Source organism: Triticum aestivum, chromosome 6D (genome assembly GCF_018294505.1).
Source record: "Triticum aestivum cultivar Chinese Spring chromosome 6D, IWGSC CS RefSeq v2.1, whole genome shotgun sequence".
Lineage (NCBI taxonomy): Eukaryota > Viridiplantae > Streptophyta > Magnoliopsida > Poales > Poaceae > Triticum > Triticum aestivum.
This window is the reverse complement of record NC_057811.1, coordinates 435934112-435945795: the sequence shown is the minus strand read 5'-3', so window position 1 is coordinate 435945795 and position 11684 is coordinate 435934112. Positions and strand designations below refer to the sequence as shown.

The following is an 11684-nucleotide window of genomic DNA, read 5'->3' as shown; positions in this document are numbered from 1 at the left end:
AGAGAAGAGAAGACCGACCCACCCCCCACCCCGGCCCCGGCCGTGCCGCCGCTTCCTCGCCGCCTGCACGCGAGGCCCACGGCGACAGGACGGCAGCCCAACCCAACCAAATCAAAATCGCTCACGCTCGCGGAGGCAAATTTGGTGCATTGATCTGACTCTGTTTAAAAAACAAAATTAGGATCTAGTCATTTTCCTACCGTCAGGTCGATGGCTGTAGGGTATACCAGCCTACCGTCAAGGCCTGACGGTAGACAACTTATCCACGTCAGCGCGATGCAGCCCCACCGCCAAACAGGCTAACGGTAGCATGTGCAACCCTACCGCCAAGGTGCCCAGCGGTAGGTGAGTACAAGCATTGTATTTGATTCTTAGAATTTTTTCACGGTAGAGCGTGCGTCCCTACAGTCCAAGGGCCTCGGCGGTAGGGTGTTATACCTTACCACCATCGTCTCCGGCAGTGAAAAAGAGTCAGATCTCGAAAAAAATTAAATCAGGGTCAAATCTAGCTCAAAATCACTCACGCTCGCGGGGGCCAGATTTGGTGTATTTAGTTCTTTTTGCGAAAGTTGAGCCAGATCTAACTATATTTCAGAAAAAAATCAGGATCTGGTCCTTTTCCTGCCATCGGGGCCGATAGTGATAGGGTATACCAGCCTACCGCCGAAGCCCCTGACAGTAGGCAACTTATCCACGTCCGCGATGCAGCCCTACCGCCAAATAGGCTGACGGTACCCTGTGCAACCCTTCACCGAGGTGCCCAGCAATAGGTGAGTACAAGCACTGTATTTGATACGTAGAAAAAAAATTTACTACAGGGCGTGCATCCTTACCGTCAAGGACCTCGGTAGTAGGTTGTTATATCCTAAGCAGTAGATAAGCACTATCATTACAGATGATTGTAAAACTGTTACCACTTGATGAATGAATGCTTTCCCCCGCAAAAAAACATTGTCTCCGGCGGTGGAAAAATATCAGATCTCGAAAAAAAATTAAATCATGGTCGGATCTAGCTTTACTTTCGCAGAAGGGTCAAAATACCAAATTTGAGGAGGAAGCGGCTGCAGAGCGAATGCCACACGCGACGAAAGTTGGCACGGTGGAGTGGTGTGGAGTCTAGACTAGCCACGATGCAGCTGCATCATGGTGCCAGAAAAAGGGTGAAAGATATTAGGTGGACGGCGTGTCCCCGTCGACGTGACCGCGCGTGTGTGTGCGCTGCCTAGCCTAGGTGTGTGTATCTGCATGCATGACCAGATGCTGCTCCGCTGCTGGTGCTCGGTGGGCAGGCACGTCGCCACCGATGGCCACTGCTCGGGTTCGGCCGAGGGTAAAATAACTGTGGTTCGGTATCCGGTCGCCAAGTTGGGGCAAAGCAGTCACGCAAGAGTATAAATAAAAAGGTTGTCTTAAAATGTTTAGTAAATGCAAACACTTAAAGCATGCACTCATGTATTATTATATTAGAAAAAATGTTTAGTAATACAAACAATTCAAATGTTTAGTGAATACAAACATTTTTATACCCTCGTCCCATATATTTAAGTTATACAAATATATGGATACAAACCTTCACTGAATATTTATGAATATTCAATTGTGTATAATTTTCAGTCGTGGCTTATATTCATGCAGTTTATGTATTTAGAATATAAGCCACAAGTGAATACTCGCAAAAACATTTTAAATCTTAAAATATGAATATCTTTAAATTATATAATATTTACTTAAACAAAATACTTATGAACTATAAAAATGTGCATATGATTAATCAAATGTTTATATAATTAAAATAAAAAAATATGAATTGTGATTTTAGAAATGTTTGTGCTATTTTAAATTATATAAAACGTTTGTCATAAATACTATTTTACTTAGGAGCATGCTACACGTCGGCTAAAAGATCCGCCGACTCGCGAGCCGTCCAATTCTGTGACTCGAGCCATTAGTTTCACTTCTCTAATTTTCCGCAACAATACTCTTGTTACGAATCCTCCTCTTTCTTTAATTTCCTGCAACAAGTCCCTTTTTTCAGTCTTCTCTAGTTTTCTGCAACAAGACACTTGTTGTAAAAATTGCAAACAGATCTTCCGCCGCGTCTAATTTTTGTAACAAGACCCTTGTTGCAAAAAGTGCAACAACATATCCGGCCACCTCGCGCACTAACATAGTCATCTTTCGCCGTCACCATTCTGCAACAACGTTGTTCTTGCCGAAACTTGGAGTGGACTTGGACGTACGGCGTGGTGAAGTGGTTCCTACTAGCACTGGTGGTGCCAAGACAGTGGTGAGGTTGATGGCGCTCAACACTAGCGCGGTGGATCTCGGATGGATGTGCTCGCGACGACGACCTACAAGCGGCAGCGCTCGGCGACGACGATAACCTCCAGGCGGCGGCGCCTACAGGTAGCAGCGCTCGACGACGAAGACCTACAGGCGGTGGTGCTCGGCGGCGATGACGTCCTACAGGCAGAGGCGCTCGACTTGGCTGCTGGTCGTGGGTGCTCGGTTTGCAACAGACCATTTGTTCCGGTCAAGCCAACTGAAACAAGGGGCGAGTTGCAACAATACTAGGATAGAGATTGCTTCTGAGTTGTTAGATCCAAATCAAATCCAACGGCCATGGAAGAGGTCGACCCGCGCACAAACATCCGCCGGTTGAGCAATAGTGTTTCCCTTTTAATTATATGAATGTTTTAAAATTAATACTTGAATATTTTTAAAATTACATGACTATTTCTTAAAGTACTAAGTTACTTTAATTCTATGTATAATACTCCCTTCGTCCAGAAAAAGTTGTCCGCACCTTAGTTCATTTGTAATTTTGCAAAAAAAAACTTCCACCTTCTAAATTGTTACTAATCAACCCTCCACTGCTTCTTCCTCCTTCCCCCGTCGCCCGCCCACACCATGGTCGCCACAGCCACCGTCGGCACCAGTCGTCGGGCCCAGAGCTCGACGACGGCCAACCTGCGCCGGCCACACGGAGGCTGCTCAAGCTCCTGTTGCTCCCTGTTCATTGGGAAGAACTGAAGCGAGGCACTGGCCCCCGATCCGGCCCCTGCCAGCGAGGCCCTGGCCGCGCTCTCCCTCCGCGCCGCCGACCTGCCCGCGGACTTTGCCGCCGCCGGCCACGAGATCGTCGAGGAGGACGAGGACGAGGGGTACGTGACGGCCGCGTCTAGAGGCGGGAGCAGCACAGCCACATCCCGGAGGAGGGAGGAGTTCCAGGGGGCTCGAGGAGGAGGAGGGCGGCTACGGCGATGCCGGTCCGCCAGCCCAGCAGCAGCTGCTACGCCGGCGAGCGGGGGGAACAACGTCACCTCCAGCGCCACCTGCGGCATCGAGGAGCCCGACCCCGCCCCGCCCCTCGCCCCCGGCGCCGAGGACTGGGCGCGCGGCAAGAAGCCCGCCGACGAGGTCTTGCTCCTCTGCCCTGCTCCTTGTGTTGCCGCCAGAGCCCACGTTCCATGCTCATGGGTGGAGCTCGTCATGTTGCATGCCTTCGTGTTGCTGCTGATCCCCTCTGAAGGAGGTACTGTTGCCGCTGTATCCATTTCTGCTGCTGTTGTTCCTCTCTGAAGAAGCAATTTCAATCATAATCTGTTGAGAGCAACTCCAAAGGGCCGACCCATTTCGTCCGCCTGCGTCCATCTGGGTCGGCGCGGACAAAAGTGGCAGCCCAACGCGCCGACCCAAACCCAAATCACGTCTGCTTCGCGTCCGCGCCAACGCATTTGCGGCCCAAATTTGCGCCCCAAATGCGTCGGCGCGGACGCCGAACGGACGCCACGCGCGCCTTCTCGCTGTCTGCCGCGTCCCCACCTGTCGGCCGTCCAACTACCCGCTGCCCACGCGGTCATCTTAATTTATGACCACGGGCCCACGCGTTAGCGACGGCGGTCGTCCTTTTTTAAGCTGACCGTGCGGCGGGGCCGTCCTCATCCAAACTCGTCGTCCACATCTAGCAAGCTTTGCTCCCCCGTCGCCGGCAAACCCTAACCACCACCACCACAGTGAGATGGGGCTCTTCTCGGCGCCAGCAGCAGCAAGGCCAAGGGCAAGGCCCCCGCCATCCCTTTCCCCTCGGAGTTCCTCCCGCCTCCGCCGGCGCCGGCGCCTCGCCGGCAGAGGCATCGCGTAAACGTGCCAGTGCACCAGGCGGAGTGGCACTGGCAGCACCGCATGCCTCTCCCGTACCCCGACGCCACCCTGCCGCACGACTGGCATCTGGATCCGGATAGGATCCCAGTGCCGGCGGCGCCGGGGTCGGCTAGGGCTCACGCGGAGGAGGTGGGGCACCGGCGGGGCGCTGCTGACGCGGAGCAGCGCCGCGAGGCCGCCTACGCAGCCGACTCGCCCAACTGGGCGAGGTGGTTCGCCTTCGAGCACGAGGAGGCGAGGCGACGAGGCGTGCGCGAGGTCGACCGCAGCGTGCCGCCGCCACCGCTCGTCGTCCGCGAGGAGGACCAGGCGGCGGAGGACGCCTACCAGGCCACCCTTGCGGCCGTCTACCGGGAGAGCGAGGAAGACGAGCGACGCAGGGCCGAGGAAGAGGAGGCTCGGTACGAGGCGGCAATGGCGCAGGCCATTGCCCTCTCCGCGGTGCGCGACTGCGTGCTGCCGCCGGTGGCCCCGCCGTCCCCTCCTCGACGCTGCGTCAAGCCCGAGCCGGAGCCGTCCCCCATCGAGCGCTACTCCTGGACGGGAGTAATGTGCGAGTGGGTCCGCGCGCCGCCAGTATGGGTGGGGCGACGTCAGCGCAGGAAGCGGCATACCACGAGCACTGGCGCCAGATCCGGGTGGCCGAGGAGCGCCGCGACGACGAGTACCTCGAGATGCTCGAGCACAACCTCGAGGAGGAGCAGCGCGAGGCCGAGGAGGAGGCGCGCCAGGCCGCGGCTGCACAGGCGGCCGCACAGCCCCCCGCGCCGGCACAGCCTGCGCCCGACATGAACGCGCTCTGGAACACGGCGTTCCCCTAGGCCGGTCCGGCGTCGACGCTCATCGACCTCACGGACCCTGAGGATGACGACGGCGACGCCTAGGGCAACGCACGCCTCGTAGTTTAGGTTGTTTTTATTTTTCTTAAATGCAAATGTGGACTCGTGGACTCTCGCCGGCCTTCATGGCCGGCTTTAATGTTTAATTAATGTTGATTTTTTTAATATGCATGCGTTCTTTTTTTTTTTCTAGCGGCGTCAAAATGGGTCGGGCCAGCGTTGGGCGCACGCGCCGACCCAAACGCGGAAGATATCTTTCCTGATACTCCTAACTGACTGACTGATCCTTTATTAATTATTGCTAACATTGTGGAATTAGAGCAGATCACCCAATTTTGAACATATGCAGCCACTGTACCGTTGAACAATTGTGAATATACAGTCAATATCTGAGAGGTCACTGTACCTTTGAATAATTGTGTATACACAATGAATATACAGTCAATATCTGAGAGGAGATGTACTCCTGGCCCTGGCCCCTGCTTTTGTTTGCTTTTTAATTCCTGGCCCTGGCCCCTGCGAAAAAATGAGAGGAGATGTAGTAGGACCTGCTGAAAACAAAAAAGGATCTAGTAAAAAATCTGTGGGTTCTTGCAGAAAAAAACACTTGTAGTTTCCCTTTGTTGCTTATTAATTTAATTTTTAGCATGCAAAGTATAGCTTGCTCAGGAGCCAATTCTTCAGTAGTTCAGTCATGATCTGGCATGTATACAGTCTATGCTGCAAGCAAAAAACTACATACAAAAGAATCATACCATGGTACAGAAGTAGTAGTAGTCGTGAATGTATGATATCGAACACCTTTGACCCTTCTCCATTTCTATATAGTCACATTAATATTATATATCTGGTGGCAACATAAGATGTGGTTGGTACAATTCAACCACCACTACAAATTTGTAAGCCGTATATATCCACGCCGCCTGCACATAATAGAACATCATAAGCATGAAGATGCAATATCTGTCGTATGCTCACTGCACTCCTTCAGATTCATCTCTAAATGTAGAACCGAATGGGAAACCATATATAATTTAAAAACCTATAACCAATCTGCAGTTTGATCCTTGCATAGGCCTTGAACTTTCATCTTGGAAAAAAATACTAAGCGGGAACATATATCATTGCATAAGGATACAGAGAACAGATTATGTGCCTAACTTAGGAAAAACACTCCTATAGAGAACTGGAAACATCAAGGAAGGAGAGAATATTTTTGGATATTCAGAGCAACCTCTCAAGCATTTTATATACTTCAGACTTACGGCTCCAGCCTGCACCCAAAGTCTGAAACAGCCAGAAGAGCAAGACCAGCCTCTGCACAAACGAGCTGCCAAAACTAAAAACAGAAAAAGATTTACTAAACCAACTACACATTCAGCAAACCATTTCATTCGTAACCTCACACAATATGGAACCAGTTGCAAGAAAGATTCGCGCACCCAACAGCACGCTACAGTTTGCCAGTTCTAGCATACGTACGTACTTCTCTGGCCACACAAGAAGACATTCTTAATCCACCAGCACGATTTGCAGTTCCAGCACATGTCTCATCATGCTTACACCATAAAGACACCCCTAATTTGCTAATTCTAGCATGCTCTGGTCACAGGAAAAAAGCATTCTTACAACACCAGGCACAATTTGCAGTTCCAGCATAGGTTTCATGCTTAAGACCATCTGAGACACCAAAATTTGCAGATTATAGCTCATAATTTCAGAAACCTTCTTGCTCCACCAAATCGCCACATTGTGATCACCGGTACAATTTCAGGTAAGCTCATGACGCTCCCATCAGTCGACCAGATCGATGATGGCCTTGGTCACCTCCCTTACCAGGTCGTGGCGGCGCAGCTCCACCTTCATCTGCGCCACCCTCTGCTTCTTGATCTTCTCGTCCATGGCGCGCGCCTTCTCCTCATCCATCATCCCGAACTGCCTCTTGAACATGCCCGGGTTCGCCGCATCCAGCTGCCTCACCTGCTCCGCCAGGTACGGATACATCTCACACATCTCCTCGAACCCCTTTGGCTCCTGGCCATTTGCCACCTTCGCAGAGGCAGTTGCGGCGCTGGCCATGTCGCCACCTTCCCAGACCATCTTGGAAAGTTCCAGCACCCGGCGGTCATGCTCCTTGCTCGGGAGCTCGCCCTTCTTGCTGAGAAGGAGGTACCGACGCCTCAGGGCTGCGACCTTCCCCTGGAGCTCCTTGCTGCCGTAGGCACGGTTGTCGAGCTTTCCTGCAAGGGCGTCGACGAGGGCGTCGGGCTGCGGCAGCGTGCCGTGCTGCTTTTGGTGAGCCGCGAGGGCCTCGAGGATACGCACCTCGTCGTCGGTGGACCAGATGCGGCTGAAAGCGGCCGGCTTCTTGGTCTCGGCCGCTGCCTGGGGCTTCCGGCCCTCTGGCGCCTGCTTTGGAGCAAGCTTCGGCGGCGGCGGCGGCGCCTCCTCCTCGGACTCACCCTCCTCTTCTTCCTCGTCGGAGGCGTCCGATTCCTCGCTCTGCCGCGGCGGTGGGGGCGGGGGTTGTTTCTTCAGGGCGGAGAGAGGGGCCGCCTTGGTGGGCACCTCCTCCTCCTCCTCCTCTTCCTCCTCCTCGTCGGAAGAATCGGAGTCACCTCCCTGTTGCGGCGGAGGAGGCTTGTTCTTGGGGGTGGCGGCGGCGGCCGGGGACGCGTGGGCGGGCTCCTCATCAGACTCCTCCTCCTCCTCTTCCTCTTCAGACTCCTCCTCCTCCTCGCCTTCCTGCGGGGGCGCCGGCGTGCTCTTGGGGGCCGGGGTGGGGGCAGGGGGAGGGGACTCGGCGTCTTCGTCCGACTCCTCGGAGCGCGAGCGGGAGTCGGTCTCCTCGGAGGAGGCAGCCGGAGGTGGAGGCGGAGGCGGGGGTGCCGCCTTCTTCGCGGCGCGCTTGGGGGCCATCGCCGGAGACTAGCTAGGGTTTGGGAGAGGAAAAAAGGTGGGCGGCGGCGGCGGCGGACTCGGTGGTTTGCTCTCGCAATTTGGGGGTTTATTTAGGGGAAGGAAAATATCAGCGTACTCCCTACGATAACCCTTTCTCTCCTGTGAGGCATTCGGGCTTAGCAGGCCCATGTCCACTTGGGCCTCATGGCCTTATACGGTCCATCATTCATCTTTCTGGCTAGACTCACCCACAGCTCCAAAAAAACAAAAACTAGACTCACTGTTTTTTTAGGCAAAAAGATAAACAAAAAACTAGACTCACTCAGAAGCTGGAGAAGTAATTAGTTGTCAAATGGCATCAGTAAACATTCAGTCCAGCCCAGAATTTTTGAAATAACATCTCGGAAATCCTATCAGATCGATCATTCGATGGTGTTCTACCATTTTTGTGAGAGTAACGATATTGTGTCATACACCTGGAAAAAAAATACATTTTTTGGTCATTCAAGGAGTACATCTCTCATTGGTCCCCTCGTATCTCTCATAGATATGGCCCATGATTGTTCTAGTAACATTATTCTCTGTAAATCACCGCGGGAAAACACAGGTCGTCGCAGCCGCATGGTGGCAGGATCGGGACAAGCCAAAAGAGAAACGAAAAACGCTCGCTCTCATCAACACTGTGAGGCCAAGAGATGCACCAAGCTTGACGTGTCAAAGAGCTCCATGAACCTCTGGTCGGTTTTCCTCGCCTTGGCCGCCGCGAAGTGCAGATACTCGTCGAAGACGGAGGACAGGCGCCACTTCTGCAGCTTCCTCAGGCAGCCCACCACGCAGCCGGTACGGTGCTGGAAGAAGCACATGGTTATGATTTTCATTACAAAGTGTTGTATGAGGTGTAGGGTGCAAAATATATGGATGATCAATGGAGGCCTACCTTGCCTCTCTTGCAGTGGATGAGCACCGGGTGGTTTCTTACGTCTGAATCCATGGAAACAGGGAGAAGTGTTAGTTAGAGAACGAGAGATTTCAAGCGGTTATGTGGGTGATTTTGCGGCCTTCGATCGGTGAAAATATTTGTAAGTGAATGTGTGAAATAGTACCAAGGATGACTTTGAGCGCCTCGCGGATCATTTCTTCGGGGATGCCGACAAACGGTTCCTGCAGTCGCAACAAGGTTTCAGTTATTTGTAGGCATTTCGCAGACATCGTATAGGTTTTCAAAAGAGAGTTTGCATTGCAGTTGCAGTGCAAACATGGATGATTCTGAACTAAAGTTGGTGAGCTCCACCATAGGATGCATGCATTGTTAATCGCCGACAGAATAAGCTGTGACCGAACGTCAACTTGGCAGCGTCGACGGCCTTTAGCCTTCCACTAACTAGCAGGTCGTAGCTGGATGAGTAAAGAGCCGACAGTGGAATATGTTCTCGTCGAGTCACCGTTGCAGTAGATACCAGATAGAATTTAGAGCTGTTGACACGTGAAGATAGATAGGCAAGCACCAAGCAGTAGCAACATCCGTTTTTCCATGTGTATGCAGACATGTATATAGCAATAATGCAGAGGGTAGCATGGCAGGTGAAAAGGTGAGCTGGTCGATCATGTAATGCCTCTGATGGAAAACATGGAAGTGAAAGTGGTCGGATATATGTACTGTTTCTCATGAAAGAGACTGGTAAATAAATAGACTTTGCAAAGAGCCAGTAAGACAGTTGCCCAAGCAAAGTAGTAGTGGTAGAAAAGGCAAATGCTGCCGAAAGTGGCATGCTCATCCACGCCACAGCTCACGGCTACTCTGAATCCAAAGATCATTTACTGCTGCCACGTTTATATGCAAAAATGCAGGTCGATGCAAAGATGGTTTCCCCGTCCTGGGAAATGCACGAAGCAAAGGCTGAATTGTTCATACCTTGCGGCCCTGGATTCCGAAGTGGTGGAGCTTGATCTCGCTGCGCCCCAGGAACCGCGCGTTCTGCTCCGGGTACGGCTCCGGGCACAGGTACCTGGAGCAACCAAGCAAGCAGCACGGGGCGTTGAGAACATAAGAGAGAAGCGTGGGTGCATGGTGGCCAACGATTTCGGCATGGTACGGTAGGGAAGGGGACTCACACGACGGAGCGCAGGTTGAGGGACGCGAGGAACCGGAAGTTGGCCGCGTCGGGGAACCCCGACCGGAAGACGCCGTCGTCCACCATGCCGAAGTTGAGCGGCGGCACCATCCGTGTCACCTCCTCCTCCTCCTCCTCCCCGTAGTCCAGACTAGCGCAGAGCTGCTTCGGGTGCTTCCATGCCTCAAGGCCCTCGTTCTGCTCTGCTTCTTGGGTCCTCTGCCTCGGCGACACCTCCAGCTTCATGGCCCGTGGTGTCGCGGCAGAGGCGGGAAGTGTCAGCCTCAGCCTCAGTTGAGTGCGAGAGTGTGCTGTGTGCGCGTGTGGAAGGAGACCGCGATACGGCAGGTTACTTGTAGAGGGCGAGGAGCATCAGGGCTGCCATGTGATCGACGGTGATTTGATTTGGCGAGGAGAAATTTTAGGTGAAAGCGACACGGATCCATCCATCGATGATCTAGCGCTTGCTGACGGGATCCGTCCGATGTGCGACGATAATTGGTGGCCGGAGCCAGATTTTCACCGGATGAGACGAGGCTGGCCGTAAACGTTTGTTTGTTTGACAGTCAGTGATGACGTTTGCAAAGTTCAGTTCAAACACCAAGATTTCAGAAAAATGTGCTGTAGGATCTATGGCATGGAGTGACACTCGATACTTCTGCCCATCATGCATGCCGCCGTGGCGTGGTCGATCCGGGGCTCTGGATCCTGTTGTAGCGTGGTCGATCGGGATTCCGGGCCATCTCGCTGCCGGCTGGTCGTGGTTTGGTACCGACAGGAAAGCGACATACGTGCCCTGCGGGTGTAACGGGGAGCACGTATAGCCGTATAGGAAATGATCCCGTCCAGCAGGTCAATGTTCTCGGTGTGCAAGCCAAGAACTTCCGGTTTCGTTCTTCGATAAGGTCCTGTTCAACGATCGCGGCCGGCAGGAGCAGCCAAGAGGATGACGGGGGAGGCAATGTTAAACTTCTCTTTTCGAGAAAAAAAGCGCAAAGTCTATTGCCAATAGATCCAGGCCTTTTTTTACTAACTTGATGGTAAGAAATCCGGTGACCTAGAAATTCAAGGTATTGATAGAAATAGTAGAAGTTTAGCCACACGAGCTGAAAATCATGCACACACCAAGCAAAATAGCGAGTCACCCAAAGCTGAGCGGAGTCATTGAGCGCGGGGCGAGAGAAAGACAGCACAATCGAAATCCCACGGTGGAGACGATCCGGCGATCCCACACTTTCGTCGCAAGTGGAGACGATCTAGAAGCGGCGGCGATGGCTTCGACGACGGCGGCGGTGGTCGGCCCTGCCTCGGGCCACGGGCGGCTGCCTGCCTGCGGCGGCTGGCCTGGATCGGGCGGCGACGCGATGCGGTCTTCGGCGGCACGTCATCTGGCTTTAGATCAGCAACGGTGTCGAGGGCCTGGTGGACTGCTCGACGGCATCTCTGGCAGATCTGTTTTGGCCGGTGTAGCCAGTGGTGGTGGTCATCTTCTTCGTCGGAGGTGGTCGGCCAGAGGCTTGGTGATCGGATCTCGAGATCCATCATCTAGTCCCGGCTGCGAGTTAGGGAGACATGGTTGCCGGTGAAAACCGAGCCGATGGTAGACGATGGCGGCGTTCTACGCCGTTACATTTATGAAGGCATCGTCGTGTAACTACTGTCGACACAC

At 53.2% G+C, this 11684-nt stretch overlaps 2 protein-coding genes across 2 annotated transcripts; both read right to left on the bottom strand.

Annotated features, from left to right (window-relative positions):
- Positions 1 to 6482: 6482 nt before the first annotated feature.
- LOC123145651 (splicing factor, arginine/serine-rich 19) lies at positions 6483 to 8180 on the bottom strand. The gene has a single exon (XM_044565120.1). It carries the CDS (start codon positions 7920 to 7922, stop codon positions 6798 to 6800), a length of 1125 nt encoding a protein of 374 aa, XP_044421055.1. The 5' UTR covers positions 7923 to 8180; the 3' UTR covers positions 6483 to 6797.
- Positions 8181 to 8312: 132 nt separating this feature from the next.
- LOC123145652 (probable tyrosine-protein phosphatase DSP2) lies at positions 8313 to 10325 on the bottom strand. Its single transcript, XM_044565121.1, has 5 exons — positions 10017 to 10325; positions 9817 to 9910; positions 9008 to 9065; positions 8842 to 8885; positions 8313 to 8752 (listed from the first exon to the last, which is right to left on the bottom strand). Exons 1-5 carry the CDS (start codon positions 10259 to 10261, stop codon positions 8579 to 8581), a joined length of 615 nt encoding a protein of 204 aa, XP_044421056.1. The 5' UTR covers positions 10262 to 10325; the 3' UTR covers positions 8313 to 8578.
- Positions 10326 to 11684: the final 1359 nt, after the last annotated feature.

What these genes read in the sequence shown, in the direction of transcription:
- LOC123145651 (XM_044565120.1), bottom strand. Translation starts at nt 7,922, where the DNA reads ATGGCCCCCAAGCGCGCCGCGAAGAAGGCGGCACCCCCGCCTCCGCCT.
- LOC123145652 (XM_044565121.1), bottom strand. Translation starts at nt 10,261, where the DNA reads ATGAAGCTGGAGGTGTCGCCGAGGCAGAGGACCCAAGAAGCAGAGCAG. An exon ending in CTCAACCTGCGCTCCGTCGT is followed by an intron (nt 9,911 to 10,016) that starts GTGAGTCCCCTT and finishes TGGTTGCTCCAG; the next exon opens with GTACCTGTGCCCGGAGCCGT. An exon ending in TCCACTGCAAGAGAGGCAAG is followed by an intron (nt 8,753 to 8,841) that starts GTAGGCCTCCAT and finishes TGCTTCTTCCAG; the next exon opens with CACCGTACCGGCTGCGTGGT.